This window comes from Xiphophorus maculatus, chromosome 3, assembly GCF_002775205.1.
Source record: "Xiphophorus maculatus strain JP 163 A chromosome 3, X_maculatus-5.0-male, whole genome shotgun sequence".
NCBI classification, from domain to species: Eukaryota; Metazoa; Chordata; class Actinopteri; order Cyprinodontiformes; family Poeciliidae; genus Xiphophorus; species Xiphophorus maculatus.
The window spans coordinates 3740127-3763967 of NC_036445.1; the positions used below are offsets into that span (position 1 = coordinate 3740127).

The following is a 23841-nucleotide window of genomic DNA, read 5'->3' on the forward strand; positions in this document are numbered from 1 at the left end:
GAAAGAAAAATAATGCAGTGCTGACTGTTCTCTGTGAAGTGTATCATAAAGGACGCTTTCCAACATGTAATCTACAAAATATCTATACAAACTTTCAGAACAAAAGCATGAGGTTCCATCCTTCCAATCTCCTCATCACACTGATGCTAAGAAAATAAACCTTTCATGTCTGACAGCTTTGCAACCTCTTGGCAACAGTCAGGGAGAGAAAAAAAAACCTAGGCTATTTCACATTATAAAGCAGCAGTATTTACAACTTTATAACATCAGTTGTTTTATTTTGTGCCTGGTGACAGATCAGCAAGCTCACTGACAGTGCAGCAGAGCTCCTGTCACAACGCTGCAAGTTACACACTTTTTGTTTCTCTTCTTTGTTCCTGTCAGACTTGCTGGCGAGAGGGAATAAAAATCTTTTTATACTTGTAACTATAAAAACAGTTTTTATTTTCACTTCTGCTGCCTTCATTTAAATAATGTTTGAACATCAAGAGACTTAATGAAATACAAATCTGAAAAGTTGACTAAATGGCACCAGAGTATAAAATTATTTCATATTTCTTAAAGTTATTTAACACGTTTGGATTAGGTAGAAGAGGGGATTATAATATCAAAGGAAAAGGAAATTATCTAGCAAACAAATGTGGATTTAAATGAATGCCTTTGAAGTCAATGAGTTTAGTCAAGACAACCACCAAAGACAAAATGAGTTCTATATTCATTTCCTCAATAGTTCAACTTGAAAATTTCCCTTTACAATTTATTCAGAATTGCTAATAAGCTAACTTATAAAGTTAGACATTATCTTCCAAAACAATAAAAACTCATTTTGTCTGTTTTTAATGGATGCACATTTGAATAAACCCATAAACTTGTATTTTTTAGTTGCTAAGATGTTCTGTGCATGGCAAAGAGACTTAATGATGTTTTATGTATGCATGTACACATAAACGGTGAAATGTACAAAGTCATCTGTTATGGCCCTCTTTAAAGGGGGAAGGAAAAAGCACAAGCAGAGGTTTTATGGTGCCAAGCAAAATTTTACAATTATTGCAGCAAAACTCATGGAAACAACTTAATAATTTCAGAGCCGCGGTGTGATAAACTAATAGTGATCGGTAAGAAACCCGCATACACAGATTTTGTGTGAGTGATTCACATCCGCTGCCATCACCAAAATAGGTGTACACATTCAAATCACTAAAAGTTAAAATGATTTTTAAAAAAAAATATACCCACAATGGTATAAAATTACATCACCTGGTGGTGCTGTTAAGCAGATGAAAGCAATGAGGATGTTTTCTCCTCCACAGTGATGTTGAAACTGATGGTGGAAGTACAGAAACCTCCCAAGTACATATGGAAGGAAATAGCACAAAGAATAACTTGGTTCATTTTGGCTGAGGGTTTTTTTCCCCCCTCTATAGCAAATCTGAAAGAGATGAAATTATTATTTTTATTTGATAATATTTATTGATTGATAATATTTATTTACACAATGTTCAACACAAAATCTATTGAAACAGTAAATTATAGATGGCACAATTTATGCACTGAAGTAGGGTTGGGGTTAAAAACAATTACTGACAGCACATATTTAGTAAACGAAAGTAGGTTTCCAAAAACATGTCACCAATACAAAATTAAACAAAAACAAATTTGGAGTACCGGTATTTCCTTTCCTTTTCTTGTGCATTTTATTTGCTCCTGTCATGTGAGAAATACCAGCACATGCAAACACGTTGAGAGAAGGTTTGCTGAGATCACAAGTTAATGTAGCAGAATCGGTCAAATACAAATCAAAGGTTTGAGTACTCAGGAAACAGTAGTGTTGCGCTGAAATCCACAAATGTGGAGTCTGAGTCAGAATGATGAAGTATGATCACCTGTCTGAACGTATTCCCTTTACAGAATATAGACACATTGCACAGTATTTGTCTCCTTTACTGTACATTTCTCCACCTTTCTTATTTTTCTTGTCGCTGTCTTCCACTTGTCACAAACTATTTTTTGAAGGATATTTTGTGCCTGCTGTCGTTGGCTTCATAAACATTATTTTCTCTCTGTGGCTTAGTCTTGACTGAGGCGCTGGTTAAATTTTTTTTTCCTCAAGCTTTCCAAAATAAATCTTTATCTCTATGACTCCAAGTCACACAGATTATAGTCTCAGTTCCTCTCAGAATCAAACTGTCACAGAGTATTTTTATTTTTGCAATCTCTTAACAAGTCCCACAACTTGTTTTCTTATTTATTTATTTTGACAACTGATGCATTTTTAGTCTGGGCTAGCAGTGCAGGATCTTGATGAAGGCTTTGCGAAATTCAATGTTGAAAGTTGTGTAGATGACAGGATTTACAGCACTGTTGAGATATCCAAGCCAGGTGACGGCACTGTACAGAGAAGGTGAGATGCAGCAGCTCCTGCAGTGGGCCTTTAGCACATGGGTCAGGAAGAAAGGCAGCCAGCAGATGATGAACACACCTTGAAAACAGACAGACAACACTGATCACATATGTGAATGTGTGTATACATAAATATATATCCGTATATATTTATATTCCACTCTAAAAATGTCTGATAATCATTATTCATTTGAAAATCTCCGAGTAGTTCATTAGCAAAATCAACAGCACAGAATATCAGCTCAAAACAAAAGAACGACATAAAATAGAATTACAGACGTTATTTTCTCAAGGAGGAATTATGGTCATAACTCACTCTTTATTGAATGTTTATTTAGTGAAGAACATTATTTATTTATGGCTTAATAGCGATCTAAAAAAATGATTTATGTGTTACTATTCATTACATCCTGCTTAGGTGCTTTTCTTTAGGAAGAACCTCTTAAGAAAAAGCACCAACTTTTACTGTTAATTTTGTAATGTAAGATGATAAATTTTGCTGAAGTCACTCAGGAAGTAAGTTAAACAAACATCTTAAACAACAGACTTTTTATTATGACAATGTAGTTTCTTGGTAACCAATTAAATTGAGTCCTTTTATGAGATAATTTGGTTAAATTTATATCAAATTATGGTCCAAATTCAGCTGTAATTACTAAAATACTTCCCATTACAATCCAGCTGTATAAACGAGGCACATTCCAGTATAATCCAAGTTACATTCCATCAAACTCAATTTATTCTTTCATTTCAGCAGTTTCTCCAGAAACGGGGGATATAAGGCCAAGTTTACATCTTTCACTGGCTACTTTGGGGATTTTAATGTTTGGGATGAGGTGGAACATGTGGCTGCTATCGGCAGATCTTGACCATCTACAAGATTGCACCATATGCACCATGGAATACGTTCCACTATGTTGAACGTATATTGTGTGCAATAAAAATATAGTTCGCCTAATGCAGCTGTCAGCCTGCCTATGTGTGTTTAGTTTGCACAGCAATATATGACAACTCATACAGAAATCTGAGTAATGAAACAACATTCACATTCCTACATTTTATTATTTCAGTGTCACAAAACTACTGAAGCAACAGATAACCTCACCAGTTCTATTTTGAGAGATGCAGCCATTCATAAAATATAAAACACGTAAGGTTGTAAGAAAGCAGACTGCAACGTAGTATAAAAGTAGTTTCTGCCTTATGCTAAAATGTGGTTCTTGCAGGTTAATGCTAAACAATAAGCTTTGACAAGAAACAAACTATAAATGGAGATGAAAAATAGAATTGTTTAAAATATAAGCCTGTTCAACCCAAATCAAAGGATATATTTTATCTCCATTAAGTCTAAAGAGCCACTAATTCTATGTGAACATCTGATCAATTAGTCTGTTCTTCTTCTTCCTCACCCAGCACAATAGCCAGCATCTGTGTTGCCTTCCGCTCCTTCTGCTGTGAGAGCCTCCCTCTCACCCTCTCCTTGGTGGTGCCCCATTTCTCTTTGCCTCCGCTGCGCTCCCTCCACCCCTCTCGGCCCCTCATGCCATCCTCGAGGGTGGGGGGACGGGGCGTTAAAGCGGATCGCGCCACGGTTGAGGGAAGAGCCGGAGCCGGTCCTACTGCGATGGAGAGTGAGATTTTAGACTGCAGTGAATGATTGGAAGGCTGTGGAGCGTTGGGAGGCGGTAGATTCTGCTCCGTCTGTGGTAGGAAACGACCCGGCTCCACTTCGAGGGGATGAACCACAGACTCCTTCACGAGGCTCTGATACATAGCGAGGGAAGAAGGAGGGAGGTGAGAAAAGCAAGCTTTGGGGGACAAAAAAAGATGCAGGTTTGAGAAGAAGAAACAAAATGTTAAATAAGGGACAGAATGGTATGTGGTAATAATCAAATAACAAAGCAGAAATTCACAACAGATTCAGGAGACTCAATGGAAAGAGAAATATAAAGAAAAAATAGTCACATTGTTTAGATGGAAAGCTTGTTTAGGTTGCTCACCACTTTCTTTCGTTGAGGACCTGCAGTGGCAGGCCTTAGGATCAGGGTACACAGTTTCACATCTTCTGGTTGTGTGCACTTATTCTGAAAAGGGAAGGAAAAAGGAGATTCAATAAGTGAAAAGAGTGAAAATCTAAAAAGACCCTTACACTCAATGCAAATAAAACGACAAAGTGTAATAGTTTTGCATGACACTTCAAGTGTCTTCTAAATTTAATTTTCAATCAATAGCTACCCTAACTTCACGAGTAACCTCTTTTAATTAAACTGAATCACAACCTTTGGAAAAAAGAAACAAAAAGACGTGAGAAGAATTTTCTAGACAGCAGTGGTTGTTCCATCATTATTAAATCAACAACAATACATTGTTTTCTAATGGAACAATATTAAAATTTGACATTGTTTTTTTCCTTCTTGAAAACCAATGTTGTTGCTGTGTAGCAGGAAAATGGTAAAGGGAAGTTGTCAGTGTATAATAACCAGTTTTAATTTAGTGCGGTAGACCGTTTCTACCCTCTGTCACCTCAGTTGAAGACATAAAGCAGATTTATGACCCATTTTTTCAAACAAAAACTAAAATCAATATAATACAGAGAGAGTTTATTAAACCACAATCCACAGTGTGATGGACTGAGAGTGTTATGCAACACGGAGACACCATGTGTGCAATAATGTGCAAGTACGAGTTTTGATTATTAAAGTAATGAATCAGAGAACAATTCTCTTTATATGCACTACGTACACTTAATCTTAACAGTTACAAATAAAATATTGGTTTGATTTATATAAAATTTTCAACAACAACTGATTAGGTGCAAATACATTTTATGCAGCCTGGCTTTACTGGCCTTTAGTATGTTATGCTACATTTTTAAATGTGTAGAATGGTTATTTTGGACAATTATTTACTTAAATCTACTGAAATACATGAATTAGTCTTTACTTATTTAGCTTATTAAACATATCTTCTGCCACTAAGGCAGATTTACAATAGAGTGACCTGGGTTTTAGGTTTCATGGATGCTTACTGTAAATATCAGCCCAAACAAATTAAAACAATAAGAAAATAGTGAAGCTTCAGCAAAACTGAGATATTTACCTTCCGCTGTCGACTCTCTGCTGCTCCAGGACCACCGTGTTTGCGCGGTGGGGCAGTGCGTCTCCCACGTTTACGCAACACCACGCAGATCTGGGCATACACCAACAATGTTACGATAAATGGTACATAGAAAGATGCGACGGAGGAGTAGACCACGAACGCCGGGTCTGCGAAGCTGCATGTTGTGCCTTCCCGGCTGTCTGATGCAGGAAAGATAAACAAGAAGACGCAAGTATTAGCTTTGCAAAATATGCAACTCAAGCAATCAAGGTACCAGATATTGAATCAAAATTAGAATAAATTATTAGATGCACATACATGGTTATTTTTAATGTTATGTACCAAAAGAAGCCCTGATTTCACACAAAATTCAAAAGCTTTCACTGTTATTAAACAGCACCACAAACAGCTTTCAAAAGCATACAAACTATACACTATACATTATGCTCAGACAATTACTATTCTCTGAGTTAACATATGCAATACATGTGGAATAAATAATATAAATAGTTTTATAAAGTGCAACCAAGTTTAATCGCCTTTAGAGAACTAGACTGACAAATTTAGATGCTTAGAAATTCACCCTCAAATGTAATGAAACCAAAAAAATATCATGCATTTCTGGATTTATAACTTTGATATCATATTGATTTGCTGTTGATTATTCTTTTCTAATTATCAGCAACAACTATGAAATAGTAATAATAAAAAATTACATGACAATCAGGTTAGATGACAAGCTGCCTTTCATCATCTTTTAAATGCACTACAAACGCAGACAGATTCAGTCACTTGTTTGTTGTAGCTTTATTGTGTTCTGACTGTTTTATCCAGTTTGAACAAAGCTGTTATCCACATCACTTGTTATGAGAGAAGAAAGACATTGCAGAATTTAACATTTTCCTTACAGATCCTTAACCCATTTAATCCTACCGTTTGAAGTGATCCTTAGGTGGAATTTAATTATTCGGTACCCTTTGGATTTTACTAATCTAAGTTTCATCAAAAACATCTATAACAACACTGCTTGGATTTAAAGCATACCAGTGATGTAACTCAATCACTAACACTGTCAGCAGAAGCGAATGAGAAACGTCTCAAGCTGTGAGCCGTAATGTACGAGCAACCCATAGCTGTGAGGAGAGAGATGTGTTTTCGCTGTCTGACTTGCATCATTCAGTCCTGCTGTGCTGGCTTGTTGGAAGTAAGCTCTCACATTACTTTGTGATTCTCACTCAGCCTAAAGCCCTTTCTTTGAGCTCAGTCTGAACACTTTCAAAGCTTGAGCCCACCCCCCACCGCAGAAGCCTTTATCAGCACAGAAGTTGACTGATGAGCGCCACCACTCCAGCTGCCAAGTGAGGTAACAAACTAATCAAAGATTATCTGTGTCTAATCGCTTTACAAAGCATCATCTGTTACTAACTCAATGTGTACAAATTATTTTGCCAATGCAAGAGTTTAAGCATAAAGTAATTTGAGTGCTGGCTAATGTTCCCAGATGTATGAAACAGCTCTACAGAAGTATTGCTGTCAGATGAGAAAAAAGTGTGAACTTGACTGAAAAGCTCTGCAAGTTTTAACGCCCTTCTACAAATAAATGAGAACATTTCTAGCATCATTTAATAAAACAAACTTCATTTTGTCGGAACCTGGGCTGGAAGTGACACAATGTCTCAAAGTTGTTTCTCATTGCTTTTCTATTCGCAGAATTGTCTGGAAACCAAACTCTGAATCCATAACAACAATGGAGCACAATATGTGGAAATAGAAAATTTTAGATGTAATAAAGTATTTTGATCAGTCACTTTAGAATACAGGAGTCCTGCACAATGACAACACAGAGGTCATAGATCTTTGGTCAACAGCCTTATCTCTAAAAAAGGCACACAGCAGACAACTAACTATATCATATTACTCTGAAATGAGATATGCCAAGAGTAAATAAAAAAAACAACAACCACTGATTATATCAAAATTTGTCGTATACATTACCATTTGTGCACAATGCTGAGTAGGAATAACACAACCCCTAAAAGATCATCTTTTTTCACAACAAAGTTTCGTTGTGCTACTTTTATGGCCTTAATAGGTGTGATTATTCTGACCACCACAATGGCTGATTGCAGTAAGGTGAGAGGAGTGTCTAAAAGTTACTTTCACCTGTATTGTTCAGTCCAAACAACAAAGGGCAGGAGATGGCAAAAGAGAGAAACCACACCACGGCAATCATCACAGCCACCCTCCTCCTGGAGCTGTATCTGGTGTTGTACAGCAGCGGCATGGCTACTGCTGTGTATCTGCAACAACATACATGCACAAGTATAAAAAACCCGACTGGTGTCACATTAGCATGTCTCTTACACCCACTAGGCATGCTTCTGAACAAATATGTCAATGCAGAACAAACAATCTCTGATAAATCCAGTGAGTTAGTTATCCCACAGCCGTGTTCTTACATATTTTAAAGTAATAAAAACATGACAATCAAATCCTGGTTTGTTTCTCAAACAGACAAAAGCTGTCACTTCTTGTTTCGCAGCTGCAAGGACACAAAACACATAGCTGTCAAAAGCAATTGAAGTTGCCTGCTGCTGTTGGTGGTTTTAAGTGAGCAGCTCATGTCTCGGCGGCACCCGGAAGGTCACAGACAAGAAGTAAACAGAAGCTGTTAAAACATGAGTCGATTCTGCACAGTATTCATTACTTTGCCTGCAACGTATAATCAGATAGTGAGCCTGGAGCAGTTCAGATTCTTACAAACAAGTCCTTAAAAGATGTCTGTTTATATCTCACAGGAAGGATTCAGGAATTGCAAACGATGGCAAATCACCTTATAGAGCTTTATCTGCAGTTATGAAAATTTTTAGTTGAACTACTTCTAAGGGTAAAGTTGCTTTATTACATTTTAAATGAATGCTGAGAAGTCTTTGCAGATGATGGCAGTTTGAAGTCAGAATCATATGGACCTCATCAGAGACAGGATTTTCTCTTTTGTTGTTCTTTCGTTTCTGCAGCTGCCTTCAGTTACTAGTTCTTGTATCTTTCTGCTTCTAATCTCTTCAGCAATAAAACTTGATAAATTAGTACAAACCTGATAAGGAAGCTTAATTCATTATTTAGTTGTTTTGATTCATTTGATTTGCATGATGGGAGACTATATTATTGACTTTTGAAACATTTAGCAAATAGTGGTCTCAATACTATTACAGCCTCTTTCAGATTTTCTGCCAGAATTTCCCTGTAATGATCTCCATCCACCTCACCATCAACTCAGTAAATTATTTTTCTCCATGCACAAGAAAAGCATCCTGAAGCTTTTTAATTTCACACTTATGCTTCACCTTGTAGACTGTGTGCTTAGAATGGCATACAGGAAGTTTTTGTCTACACGCAATATTCTGCATGACAAAAAGTTCCTTTTTGTTTTTATCTCTCCAGAACAAAAGTTAAAGTTTGTAGTTGCATGAAAGAAAGAGGTCCTAAATACTTAAAAATGTATTTTATGGATAGACAAAATGTATACGTGGAAAGAAAAAATAACATATTGATGGGTAAAACACACAAAAAATACATGAGAGCAATCTTTTTTTTATGTGAAGCAAAGCCAGAAGTCAAATATCTAGGATTAACCTTAGTTGTCTTTTTTTGTTGTTGTTTTTGTCTTTTTCCCCCTCAAAAATGACTAAAGACTTTGTCCTAGGTTAATGTACCAGACTGCGTGTGTAAACTAGCACAACCTCAATATGTCGGTTTGAAAAATGAGGACACAGCTATAGAAGGTTTGCCCGCTGGGTGTCTGGTCACCTCCCTCAGGACGCAGGACGAGCGCATCAAGTGGAAGCTCAAATCATTAAATGTGTTTTTATGGGCCTTAAAAAACTGCCAAGATCACAGATGACAGCGGAGGACATTGGGGACATAAAACCACAGTCTCCAACCTGCTGGACACATACATGATGACAGTACGCAGGGCTTTTTTGTCCTGCTGTTCAGTGATAGTTGGATGATAAAATAAAAACAAATAATGAAGCAGGTGTTCACCCTTAGACAAACATCTGTCATCATTCCAGCTTTTTGACCCATCTAATTTTGAGGAACTACAAGACACTTTATTTAATTATTCAGCCCAATATTATGCAAATAGGCCAGACAGCATGACATTTTGGAATAGTTTCAAAGACAACATATAAACTACATATTTTACAAAATAACAAATGTCTTTACTATAATGCTTATAGCAATTTGACAGGAAAAGGGTATTTTTGATTATTTTCTTATCAGTTTTGTTTAATAGCTTGAAGTTTCCCAGAGGAAAACAATTATTACATTTGTAAAAATCTTTTAAGTTTACCCACCATCAGTGAATTTTAAGATACAAAGATATTTTTCTAAACTAGATTTTGAATACAAAGTATGAAAAATGATTCAATAAAACTCTATTCTGATAAGGCATGTATTATAAGATTTTAAAAAATGAGTGTTATTACAAATATGTGTAGCTGTTAAGATAGACTACACAATAAAAAGGGGTTATGCTATTTTTCCTCATTTTTGCAGTATCAGCCTGAGCAGATGTTATTTTGTTGAGAATATGTTTTCTCTCCATTATTTTTCAGATTTCTTGAGTTTGATTTCTCTGCTGGCTGTTCTTAAGTGCTAATCTTTGATTTTTTTCCCTGGCTGCCATTTCAACACATCGTCTGTTCTTGTAACCACACTCTCCAACAAACAGACTCCTTTGTTGTCTCTGTTATTTTCTCTGATACTCATTGTGAGGTCAATAACTACCTGACCCTGTTTTCTATTCATTTCTCCTTTTATTCCTGGGTTTCCTGTTTCCAGGGTGCCTTTGATTTTGGTAGAAAAACTTATGTCTTCTTCACATGCCTTCCTTGTGTCATGTTGGGTTCACCTTGGGATAGAAAAAAAGAGGAAACCCACCTGTCAATGCTGATGGCGCACAGGTTGAGGATGCTGGCGGTGCACATCATGACGTCCAGAGTGAGCAGGATGTCACAGTGAATTAGACTGAAGCGCCACTCCCCAACCACCTTCAGGAACACAAAAATAGATTAAAGTTGTGGCTCAGTCGTTCCCTATAATCTAACAAGGACAAATCACAGCACGCAATTTAATTACAAAACAAGCAAACCAATTGTTCTTATAACTCAAGTATGATGCAAGTCATTTATGTCTGAATAAGTAGCAGAAGAATAAAATAAAACTTTAATAATTATCATGTTTCTAATAGCGTCTTCTTTCTTCTGGCTTTCTTTGCCTGACGATAAGCCCAGAGAGATTCGCTTTGGCACTTTTCAAACATTATATGGGCATTTTCTGCAAAGGGATTATCTGTTAATTTACATATTTGATAAATGTCAACAGGAATTAATTTGGCAAGCTAATAACAGATGAATATATTATTTTAGAATGCCTAATGAAACTGCCCTATCTTGTTATATTTTGGGCCACTAAGCAAATCATCCATTTGTTCAACATTATTTCTTTCGGCTCATCTTGCCCACTGATTCACATACAAAACACAAAAGTATCACTACCTCTTGACTACCTCATCAGACATTATCTAAATATGTCAACTTCATGTTTTTTCCTTCTCTCGCGCATTGAGGAGACAGTACTTTGCAATTGAATACTTTAGCAGTGCGATAGAATATGTCACTGCTGTTTTAAAATATGGAAATAATTTTCATTTGTTTAACATTGCCTCCAACAAAAAAAAAAAAAACACCTGAACCTACAAAGAATCATCCAGTTTTATTCCACTTTGGATCAGAGAAATGTTTTTAGACTTGTTTGAAAAACAACGTTGTGCATATTTCTACATTACCTCCAGGTAAACACCCCAAGGCATGACCAGGGTTGCCAGCAGCAGATCGGACACGGCCAGGGAGACAATGAGGTAGTTGGTGGTGGTCTGCAAGGCACGCTCCCGAGACACAGCCACACACACCAGCACATTGCCGAACACCACACAAAAGATTAGAAGGACTAGCAGCACAGCATAGAAGTTGTACGGTGGTGAGGAAGATGGTGAAGAGTCGGTGCAGTTGGAGGATGTCAGCAGGAAGGAAGAGGAGGAGGAAGTGGGATAGGATACAGGGGAATAAGAGGCGTCAGGTGTGAAAAAGGCTGAGAAATTGTTCCTAAGGGAGGAGAGGGGAGCGGAGAGAGAGGTGGTCTCTTCGGTCTCGTTGAGTAAAGTCATGACTTCGCTCCAGTGAACATGATAAAGAGGAAAGTGGCTAAAACAAAGAGAGGAGGAGAAAAGTAATTACCATGAGACCTCACATGACTCAGAGTTCATTCAAGAGTCTTTCTTAGCAAATACAAACACTGAGCTCTTTTTACACAACAGAGATGAAAAGCAAAAGTTTCTATAACATCAGTAATGGATTATTCTTTTGTCTCGCATTACAGAGAAACACAGAGAGCGCTGAATAGGAAATCACTCAAAGAACAACAATACAAATGACATATAACGTCTAAAGTCATATAAGATATTGTAGAGTTTGGCTAGTTTATTCTTGGATGATTAAAAGTGGGGGTAAAATAATAGATATTGTATTTCTGAGTAAAATTTTGGTACATATCTATGAATTTCTTTAAAATATTCTCCATTAAAATGTTGTTAGTTACTTGTTATTTTTTCTCTGGTTCTTTTAACATGACAATAATTAAGATGACCACTGGTTGCAAAATATACTGAAAATCTAGACATTTTTAACACCATATTGCATCATCTCCTCAAGTCACAAGGTGTAGCTGAGAGAAACGTTTTAAAGGGGATGGATGGAAGTTAAATCATAAAGCAAAATGTCAGAAACTGAAACAATGAACCGAAACAGCCAAAAAGAAAGATGGGGGGAAAAAATGGGGAAATGGGAAAACAATAGAGATGCAGTGTTCAGAAATTCTGAGGCAAATTTCAAATCTTGGATTTTGTAAACCTTTTACCGGCCTATTACAATTTCTCTCCAAGAACTATACATAACAATAAAACTTGTTTTTTACATTATAGATAATAAAGGATCTTCATCACAAAAAATCTAACAAAAAAGTCCTCCATGTTAAGGGACAAAGATATCTGTACAAATTAAACACGACTAAATAGAATTACATTTTGTTTCATTTATCCCATTAAATCACTCATTAATTATAGGTCATTAAATTAGAACCACAGCTGAAGTCACAAAGTGTGTGTTAGGGAGAGTATTCATAGTTGCACAGTTCTGCAGTTAATCAGAATTTCCAAATTATTTCAAAACAAAGACAAATAGCATTGTTAAGTATGTATTCCCTAAATAAAGAGTACACCATAACAGTAAGACTTATAAATTCTAGACGTTCCAAGGCAGACAAAATTGGCATTACCAAAGGGGGAAAAAAACAGATAAACTTTGCTGCAATGTGTTCATCCTTAACTGATGAAGTCTCACTTCCTTAAAAGCAGCAGCCTGGGGGAATAGCCAACAACCCTCTACAGAAAAGCTTCCTTTCTAAAGGCTTCTTGCAACTTTTGTGCCTCCTTTATCTTCATTTTCAAACACTTCACTGATTCTGGAAATTGCTAACCTAGAATCTTTTTCCGTCAGGAAGAGCTTTTACACTCATAACTACTGTCAGCGCATCCTATATTGAGTTCACTAATTAGAACATTTGATTTTTAATAAGCCTCCAGTAGCTCACCACAGTCGGTGAAATCAGCAAAAGCATAAAATCATCAGATTTTGTTCACCAACCATTTCCTTAGCGGATTTCTAGAAAACAAAGATAAAAACTGAAATAAATAAATGTGACCACATACTAACAAAAATACTAAAACACAAGACACACTTAGCATTTTATAGCCTATTGACATTTCTGGAAAATAAAATATCAAATCAGTCAATATCCCAGATACCACAATGACTATGGTTCTTTTGTGCTGATTTATGTGAATTAAAGAAAAATAACTAGCTACATTGTAATGATGGAGTGGCAAAAAAAGAAGAAATGACATCTAAAAAAAGAAAAGAAAATCTATTCTTTCAAAACTATTGAATTTTACATCCTAGATTTTTACTGTGTTTTAAAAAAAGAATAAGAAAAAACAATTGAATTAAACTAATTTATCCATTTATAGAGTGCTTTTCAATTTCAATCATTTTCTAGCAGCCACGTAGCCAATAAAGCATTGCCTGACCAATAAACTTTAATAAAGCATTTTGTGAAAAACAAGGCAGCATATGTTGTTCCCAAACCTGAATAGTTTTTTTTTACAGATTTATGGGCACTCCAACAGATGTTAGAGCTGCCCATACCTTTAGCACTTATGTGGGTGGCATGGAAGCAACTATAAAAACCATATGGCAATTTGTGTTATTAGTTTGCAAAATCTGGCTTGCGGGCTATGAACAAAAACTTCAACATTTAGATGTTTATAGCCACAAAAAAGTTCCCTTTAGGAAATCTCAAACAGGAATTTTGCTCTTACTGTTTGTTTCTCACCTTTCTTATTGCAAAATGTCCATTCAATGTCACTTACGAAGGCAGGGACGTCTCATTTATCACCAGATGCCTGAAAGAAACCTGTAAAGTGGTTTCATCTGTGCTCTACTCCGTGTTTTCATGGCAGTCGCAGGGGAAACCTTGATTTAATTCCATCTGAGTAGCGGAGTTGGGACTGAATGGTTCCTCCCCCCAACGAAAAGTCAGATGGCAGGTGCTGTGGTGTGGAAACTGTTCTTCACACCTGTTTGTGGGCAATCATGGGTCATTTATGAGCAACACCAAAAAGTGTCTCATCCACATGGCAAGAGCATCTATTTATTTTTTTAAAAAGATGGATGAAACATGGAAAACTGATTGTGCAGAATGTTTTTTTTTTCCTGAACTGGGGCAAATTAAGTAGTTCAGTAGAATAACTTTAAGGACTCCATTCATGTTTTTCAAAATAACAACACTGACAAAGATTTAAGAATACTTCTATGACATTAGTTTTATGTGACATCTGCTGTCTCATTTGCAGATAAAAAAAAAGAAACTAGGAAGACAGAAGAACATAAAATGTGTGAATAAATTTATATAGCAATCATTAATGCCAGTAGACATGCAGAAAAGAGGCATGACTGGCGGAATACATTACATTTTCTCCCCTCTCCTCTTTCCATTGCTCTCATCTACAACTAAAACTTACAATATCATGCAAAATGGCACATCAATTATTTATTACCAATAGGAAATTGTAAATGACCTCTGACACCTTACCAGTCAGCCTGAAGGTGATGAATAAGATTCAGATTTTCACATAGCTATACTGCTTACCCCAAGTTTATCTGCAATCAAAACCAACATGAGAAGAGCTGATATCAACATGCTGCCACACCGCAGACACTTTTAGCTCACGTACCAATAACTCAGTTATACTAACAAGAATCAACAGAGGACATCATGGACAACAATGAACAATGAATGCTTTAATGGAAAAAGTAGAAAAGACATGACATTTGGATGGGAATATGTTCTTCAAATTTTAATGAAAAGTCAAACCATAAAATAGTCTTTCAGCTTTTTTGGGCAACACTTTATTTTAATATAATGTTGTAAAGGCAAGTAATGAGGAAAAAGGAACTACATTAAGAGGTATATAGTTATTATTATGAAGCTAATTTGACATGTTTCAGTATTTCTTTATGATCAGATATGATATTTCATAATTTTAGCGCATCAACTTTAGACTGTACTTCTTTCTTAACAGCTGGGTTACTATATTTGATCTGAAACTCTGTAGGTTAAAAACATTTTAGAGATTTACTTTCCTTTGCCAGGATTTAGTGAAAATTGTCCAGCAGATTTGACTTTATAAGTCTATACAAAGTTGTCTCCACTTTTAATATGCAGTAACTCTTCAAATTAAGTCCATATTCTACACACTTGAATAGAACCACTTTATGACACTAAAATCTCCCAGATTATGGATATTCTCTTTATGTTCTTAGAGATCTCTTCTGTAACACACCGGAGCATTGTTTTGAATTAATTACTTGTCAATTCTAAAGAAAAGATGCGCTAATCATAATCAGGCAATGATTAGCATGTGTACTATGAGTAAAGGAGATTCCTCCAGGAAGAGGAGCAAAACCTTAAAAATTATGCCTAGAATGTTTGAAAGAAGACTGATGTAACTGATGAGTTTTTTAGACAGCACTTCAAATGCAACATGTAGCTACAACGGCATCAAATTTAATGATGAGTTGGACGGATGAAGACAATGACAGGGAACAGAAGGAGGAAAAGGAGAACAAGGTCAAGGAGCAGATTAGTGTATTCAGCTCATAGCAATCAGTGAAAGACATGCAGACATGGTATTTTGGTCAGCAGTTCTTGGCTGACCGAGCCAAGATAAGCACATAGGGACCTGCACTAGGTAATAATTATTGCACAGGATGTCAAAGAAACAATCTGCAACATAACGCTGCTAATAAAATAATGAAAATAATTGTAGCATTGACAATCGTCCTTCTTTCCAAGCAAGGCTGCAACTGATGGTTGAGGTGCAGAAACGTTCCACATTCTATATATAGTTGAAAAAGAATATTTACTTATACTGGATAAAAGACACATCTTTCTCACCCTTTGACATTAAATCAGGATAAAGATTTATAGTTTTAGGTCAGCCAGCCTTAACAACACTACTTCTGTTGCTAACCACCGGAAAAATGACAGGAATAATTCTTTGTTACTTTCTTCAGTCAGAAGTTTAGTTACACTAAGCGTATACCTTACAAACAGTTTGGCAAAACTCAGACAATGTTGGCATAACTTTGTAAGCTTCTGGTAATTGAAATATTTAGTACCAATAATTAACTTATTAGTTACATGAACATTACTAAATAAATGAGTTAACTGATTTGTTAAAATTTAGTTAAATCATGGCTCACCTTTTTTGATATATTTTAAAGCAACAACCTCTCCTCTGGGTATAAATGTCAGATGCTGGAAGTTCTGATGGTCATCTGTTCAAACAATTATATATAAGTATAAACACCATGACAATGTTCAACCATTATACCATTTAGGGAAAGTTCTGTGTCCCAGGGAGGAAAAAGTTGAAATTTGCATTTCAGTTCCAGAAAAAACAAACTACTTTGCAAAGTTGCTGGGTGAAGCTGGTAACAATGTTGTTTGTCACAATAAGTCTTGTCTAAAGATGAGATAAAGGGCCACTTTGGGATGAAGAAGACATTTCTCCAAATTGGCACAATAAAGCCAGTAAAGTAACAAAGCAGGTTGCAATCTGACAATTCAGGAACAAAGATTCTAAATTTTGTAGACATGTTCTGTGACCTAAAAAAAAGAAAAAAACTCAAATATGTGTTTGGTCATATTGACCTTTGCTACAGTTAAAGGAAAATAGGGGGCGTTATCATCAAAACGCTATCCCTAATTTGGAATAAAGGGGTCAAATCATGATAAGGAACGGGCCAAAATTCAAGCAAACTGTCATGAGAAGCCACACAGTTTAAATGCATTGCTACCAAATATTAAAAGAATGCATATAAACTTTTTGACTGGTTAGAAATAATTCCCATAGCTCTAATTGACCCGAAGTATTTATTTTAGATTTAATATCAGAGAGAGTGACAAAAAAGTTATGTCTTAGTTTGTAAAGAAACAACTAGTTTTAACGTTAAGGGAAAACTGCATACATAGCTTGTAAACAAACATCCGATTCCAGATGTGATACCTGATGTGGGAAACCAGCAGTAAAAATGTATTTGGTGAGTGGTAAGCAGTTCAGTAGCATAATGACTGCCTTCACACTCACAAGAGATTCTGCTAAGATCTACTTTTCAAACAATCTTGGAAATCCTGCAGACCAATTCTGGACTCCTCATGTGATGAGAGTCCATTTTTATTTATAAATCATCTGTTATCTTCATTTAACCGTCACATAGTTCAGGAAGATTTACTGAAAACAAAATATATGAAATATATATGTTTTTTTGTTTTTTTTAAGGAAACCTGAAATATATTAAGAGCTTTGTTTTCTAAGCAGTTTTTCAAGCAATGTTTTTGAAGTAACTCTCACTTCAGTTTGCCTAAAAATTAATTCAAAACAACAAAGAACAAGCTGCCCTAAGGCATTAAACTAGAGCAAGAGAAAAGCTACAAACTGTTCCACCAAAAAGCAAAAAAGAAAATGAAATATTCAAGCAGCACTGGCTCATCTTTTGCCCACAGCTGCTCAACTGGGACCTCAAATATTTACTTTCAATTTATAGCAGAATAAAAATCCTGCATTTAGCTCATTTCTTATTATTAAATAAGAAATGTAGCTCATAATAAGATATGAGCTACATTTATCGCGTTTCATTCTAATGCGATAAGAATGAAAAGAAAAAATATATATTTCCTCCAACCAAAAATTAAATAAACCAATAAATCTTGAACTGCAACTTTGCCTTGGTAACAAAAAATATAATTCTCTCACATTTGAAGAACCAGAGATGTTTTTCAAAGACTGAAGAAGTAGGAATCTGTTGGACCACCAGCTGTGTTGAGATGTGTTTGTGACCAGAATTGACACAATAAGGTGACAGCAAAAATGAACATGGAACAGAAAGACTAAGATTAAACTTTAAAATTCTGCAGAGACAGGAACAGTGACATTGCTAAAACAATGAAGATGAGAAAAATGACAACTTGTATAAGATTCTTTGAGCAGAACGGCTTGTTGCTGTGAATATCATTTGGACAAGGATGCTGAATATTTGGAGTGGCTATACCATGACTAAAACACAAACCATTTGCTTTTATTTTTATTTTATTTTTTTATTTTAATAAGTTGCTAGTTAATTGACCTCATAGATTGTGTTGAACTTTCAGTCAAAGATGGACAGGCGTCCATTAGTGTTGTAGTCAAGACCACCTAACCCGAGACCAAGTTGAGACAATGACTGGTCTTGGGTACTACAACACTAGCATTTATTAAGTGAGACAAAAATTGTTGATGGGAGAATTCAGTCACATGCTAAAAGTTCTACGCAACACAAAATAGGGGCACGTGCTAAAATGACATGCATGCTTCAAATGTGTGATGTTTCACAAAATGCACTAAAACTTTAGATTTTGGACCCTCATGAAAAGCATGTTCAGGTTTCAGCCAAGAAAAGAAACAGCGTGACAGCAACTTTGAAAGAATGTACATTATTCTCTGCTTGTCGCTGCAATTTAATTGTCATCGGAGAAAATATAACAGTGTATTCATCCAGCATACATCCTGAAATGTAAAAAGTTATTGGAGATTGCAAGCACAAAATGTCAATGGATTTAGTGAGATTAGATTTTTAAGGTCAGATTTTATGTGTTTGCAGACAAGACTGAAGTTGGGTTTTATAAATAAATATGATCTGATTCTTGACTTAGAAAAGGTACAACAGTGTAGTATAAATGCTTTTTTTTAAATGATTGAAAAAGATAAGAAACCACAGATTTTGATGAGAATGTGAAAATAAATGGCCAAAATTAAAAATAGGTAAAACTGAAAAAAAACATCTGAAGATGGTTTTTGCAATAGTTAGTTTGCACAACACACAAGAAACACAAAATATAAAACATAACGGAGATATTTAAATTTAAATATCAAGGTGAAATCAGAGTCCAGAAAACTGCCTTGAAGCACCTCAAGGCACATAAACACATCAACAGCGCACTGGATGAAAATTTTATTTCATATGGCTAAAAAACTACCCAATATTCTGAAAATAATATACGGTACTAGTTTTTAAGAATATGAAAAATGCAACCAAATTACAAATACAAAATACACTACTTTCTTTCAAACTTGATTATACAAGAAATTAATTGATTTTGTTACACTATTTTGCATTTTTTAAACAGGCAAAATCACTTTTAAAAAGCAACCTCTCCTTCTCTCATCCTCATCTGCCCTTAAAACAGAACTATCCTCCCAGTAACCCAGCCTATTTTCTCCTATCACTCAGTCCTCCTGTGAAATATCCTCATGTTTCTCCTTGTCCATTGCTCTACTCATCCCTGGTTACTCTAGACAGGTCTATTACATTTTTCACCTTGTCTGGTTTTGGTACTGCTAAAAAAAAAAATTAAAGAAAAAACCCAATGGTGAATAAAGTGAAGTAAGTTTTCAGAGTAATGAGCTGTCTTGCAATACATCTTTGATTTCTTTCACTGAGAGGAAGGAATGAGACTCAATGCCACTGGGAATCGTGTTCAGCTGCTGCATAATCAGCTCTCTGTCCAATTCAGGAAAAAATAAAAATAAGACTCGCTTCTTCAACTTCTTTTAGTGGCCTTTTGTTTTTAATGATCAGTCAGTAGATTTTGACTGCAAATGTGAATACTAATATAGTATTATTGCAAACTGAATTCCAATTAGGACCAAATTGGAATATTTTAAAGTAGACCTGGACTGGCGAATTGGGAGGATTGGGACATTTCCCGGTGGGTGGGTGTGACGTTTGGGGCATAAGGGCCAGCGTCCATCTTTTATTTTATTTTATTTTTTGAGCCGGTTTGCATCTATGTCAACAGCAAAATGCTACTACCTTATGGCAGGCCATTTTAACATAAAAACAGTTTAATTTGTCTACTGGTAATCGATGTCTAACTACAATACAAGTGTGGTGAAGCTGCTTTTATGTTGCAACTGCCTGCCGTATCGGCTGTCTTTTTTTGTTTTTGTTTTAAAAGCACTTCTTGAAACAAGTGTTTCAAAAGAAAAAAAAAATGCTTGTTTTTTGTTGTGACCAACAATGGCCAATTTATGGTCAACAATGACCAGGAAATTGGCCTGTGGGCAGTGACTGACATAATTAATGTAACCTTACATGCTGAGCATTTTTTTTTGAAGATAGAAAATAGAAAGAGCAAGGGTGGACATGGTGAAGGTTAGATATAAAAAGAGGAAAGCGTTGGAAAAAGTTGAGCAAAAATTGCTGACTTTTTAAAAAAAATGAGCTTGAGGTTAACAATGTCAAATGAGGATGATGAGGTGGGTAAAGCAAGATGTACTTTGCTTGCAAACTACTATTTAATCAACTCAATGAATTCTGTTGCGCTAAGGCATACCATTTAATAGTTTTATGTCACAATGCCCCACAATTGTAGACCTAACAAGTAAGATTATAATTACCTGATTTTAATGATAATAGGTTCTTATCTAAATTGGGTCTGAAACATAAAACTACAGGGCGAAAAATGACTCCCACTCAGGCTCTGTGTGTAACTGCATGACTAGAACAAATTAAGACAACATTCGGTGCCAATTCACACATTTGTTGTGAACTGATGCTACAGATATATACTCAACTGAATTAAATGTATTTCACCTATTTGTTTAGCTAGTGAAAAAAAACCCAGATGTTCAGAAAATCATAATATAACACCAGTAAAATAGCATTTTTAGTACATGTGTGTTTTAGCTATGACATGGCTGACACAATCTCAGGGAACATGTATGGTGTGGTATTCATGCTGTCATGCAGATGGATGTAAAGTGCTGTGCACAAACCAGCAGCCATAACAACAGCCTTGCAAAAAAAAAGCAAATTCTAGAGTTTCAGGGAAATTCACAAGATGTGGAATGCAGCTGGAATCTCCACACACAAACATATTCAAGACATGGGCTATGATTTTGACACCCCTTGTGTTTAAGCCACTCCTTAACACCACAGATTATATCACATGTATCTCAGCTGGGTTACGAAAAATAAATGATCCTTGTCCTACAGTCCTTTTTATAAGTGAAAGTAGATGTTGGATTTTTCTTTTAAATTATGGTCACAGACTCTGGAGAGAGCGTGGAAACATAGAATTTAAATTGCTTTATGTCCAATGTGAAGCTTCCACAGTCAGTGATGATTTGGGACATCTTATCTACTCGTGTTGATGCACTGTATTTTTATGAAGATGAAAGTCAAAGCAGCTATATTTAATGAATCTCTACATTGTGTAGGTTTCATGTTGTGATTTAAAGTGTAGTGAAATAAATTAACTCAAATCATATTCTAATATATTGCAATGCGTCTGTAAATTATGCAACAGAGAACAAAACTACTATTCTGAGATCATTCTCTGCTCAAATTATGAAAAGAAGAGCAACAAAAGACAGAATGTGATGTTGCTTTTGTATTTATTTCTACCTTCCACATAAAACCGAGAGGATTTGAAATGATAGCTGTTTCTTGGAAAATAATTCTGTGATAAACAAGTGCTCAAAGCCTTGCAAGGTAAAATTCACTTACCTAAAGTGATAAAAATGGAAGTGACTAAATTAAACAGCAGGTAACAAATATTTTCCCTTGTAAAAGCTTGCAAAAATGGCCAGAATTCCTCTGCTTAAACGGATTCCCAATAAACTGATGAGCATGCAGGAGAATCACTTCAACACAACATGAAAATTCCAGTCCTGAGGCAGTGCTCCACACCAGACATCAGCATTTATTATTCAACGTGCAATTTCACATCTTCTCTATCTCTTATTTAAAAAGAGACACTGAAGCTTTTGGTAGTCACTTGCAACTGAAGTGAGCCCATTGCGAACAGACTGCTATGGAAACTCACATTCAGAAGTCAACAGCAGAGGATAAAGTGCTGAAGAGTGTTTTTTTAATTGAAGGCCGAAAACAAAGTCTGAGTGATATTTTCCTTTATCTTGTAAGTGAATCATATGATAATACAAGTTTGTCACTAGGCACAGATTGTACACATGCCTATTGGGGATCAATAAGACACGGTGTAGCCATTAGTTAGAAAGTAGAACCTACTGTCCACTTCACTGCCAAAAAACCTTTGCCTCAACCTATAGCTTTACTTCAAACACGACTGGAAAATAAAAGAGTTAAAGAATTAAAATAAACCTATCTAAAAGATTTCCGCACAAGAAACTCAACAATCTAAGATTTATGCTAAGAACACAGTGTTTGCATTAAAACATTACTGTAAACTACACTATGCCAATTATTTCACAGGTTTGAACTGTAAATTCTTGCTAGTGTCACAATTAAGACAAGGTCAGTAATCAAAATTAAAACTTCTTGGAAGAAATAAAGAAGCTTGTGCCTCTCAGATGCTTTTAGTTTGTGTGATAGGACGAGTACCAGAGCTTCTGCTGGATGCATTTGCAAACGACACATAACTTCACACTGTTCTTGGTCTGTTATACAATGACCAGTTTATTTTTTTAAGTATGGAGCCAGGATTAACAGGAGTTTAGGAATAAATAAAAAATAATCCAAGCATTTACATGCTGCATCTTTAAAAAGAAGGACACGAGTATTTGAGGTTGGCGTAGTTATTATTTTAAGATGTGATTTTAGCACTTTCATCCAAAATAATGGAAGTTATTGTGAAATGAATGAAACACATTCTTCAGTACTTAAAAGTAACATATTGTCTGCAAGAGATTAAGCAAAACGAAAGCTTTTATTTTTATATACAAATGTTTTCTTTCCACTAAATTAAACTTCCCCACAATATCTAAGAGGAGGGATTGCTGCACAGACTTTCCATGCAAAAAGCTTGGCTGCCTTGAATGTAGAACTTCTTTAATAATGGGCATAAATTGCAGGAGTTTCTTGTATACCCAGAATAAAACTGGAATAAATGTTATTAAATTTTAATATGTCTAGATTATGTTGATTTGACTGATTCATTTCTACAGATGAATGTGAATTGTTGCAATTTAAAACTATGACATGAAAATAAGCAAAAAGTATAGTAAACATTGAAGTTTACAGCAACTTACAACTAACAAGAATGTATCTTATTCGCCTATATAGGAATAATAAATTCCTGCAAAAAGCATTTCCGAACATTTTTTTTTTTATGAATTACGCCTTACCTTCTGTTCTGGTTGAACTTCTGCTCCGCGCTCCCTCCTGGTTGAGCGGCAGAAATGAGACAGACGCTGCCGATCGCCTCACCCCGACCCTGACCAGTTATACAATGTGAAAATTAAATGTTTGCTCCCGTCCTTCAGCTGAGCCGCGGATGTGCTCTCCGCGGCGCCGAGTGTGAAAGAAGCTGGAAACAGCTGCTGGGTAGAGGAGAGGAGCCGGGGAGGATGAGGGGAGGGAAAGGGGGCAATAGAGGCTCATTTTCGCCTGTTTATATCCGTTCTAGCGAGAAAGAGAAAGAGCCACATGGTTGGCTACAGAAACAGAAAGGGGCGTGACAAAACATGTTAAGCCTAAGTGTTTTTGAAAGTGTCACAATTTCATATTTTCTTAAGAAACACTTTACAACACCAGAGAGTAGAAACACCTGCACATTAAGACTTACATTTTAATTCAGAAA

General features: G+C 35.7%; 1 protein-coding gene across 8 annotated transcripts; it reads right to left on the reverse strand.

Annotated features, from left to right (window-relative positions):
• Positions 1 to 531: 531 nt before the first annotated feature.
• LOC102231523 (D(2) dopamine receptor-like) lies at positions 532 to 23652 on the reverse strand. 8 transcript variants are annotated; one of them, XM_023331466.1, is made up of 9 exons: positions 23387 to 23652; positions 14827 to 14837; positions 11351 to 14254; positions 10444 to 10553; positions 7663 to 7799; positions 5500 to 5699; positions 4401 to 4484; positions 3810 to 4164; positions 532 to 2479 (listed from the first exon to the last, which is right to left on the reverse strand). In XM_023331466.1, the coding sequence occupies exons 3-9, from the start codon at positions 11726 to 11728 to the stop codon at positions 2283 to 2285; spliced, it is 1461 nt and encodes a 486-aa protein (XP_023187234.1). In that variant the 5' UTR covers positions 11729 to 14254; positions 14827 to 14837; positions 23387 to 23652; the 3' UTR covers positions 532 to 2282. The 8 variants fall into 8 exon arrangements, with proteins under 8 accessions (XP_023187234.1, XP_023187233.1, XP_023187232.1 ...); XM_023331465.1 differs by having other exon boundaries at positions 14770 to 14837; XM_023331464.1 differs by lacking the exon at positions 23387 to 23652 and having other exon boundaries at positions 11351 to 11765; positions 13210 to 13280; positions 14011 to 19301.
• Between the last annotated feature and the right edge of the window lie 189 nt (positions 23653 to 23841).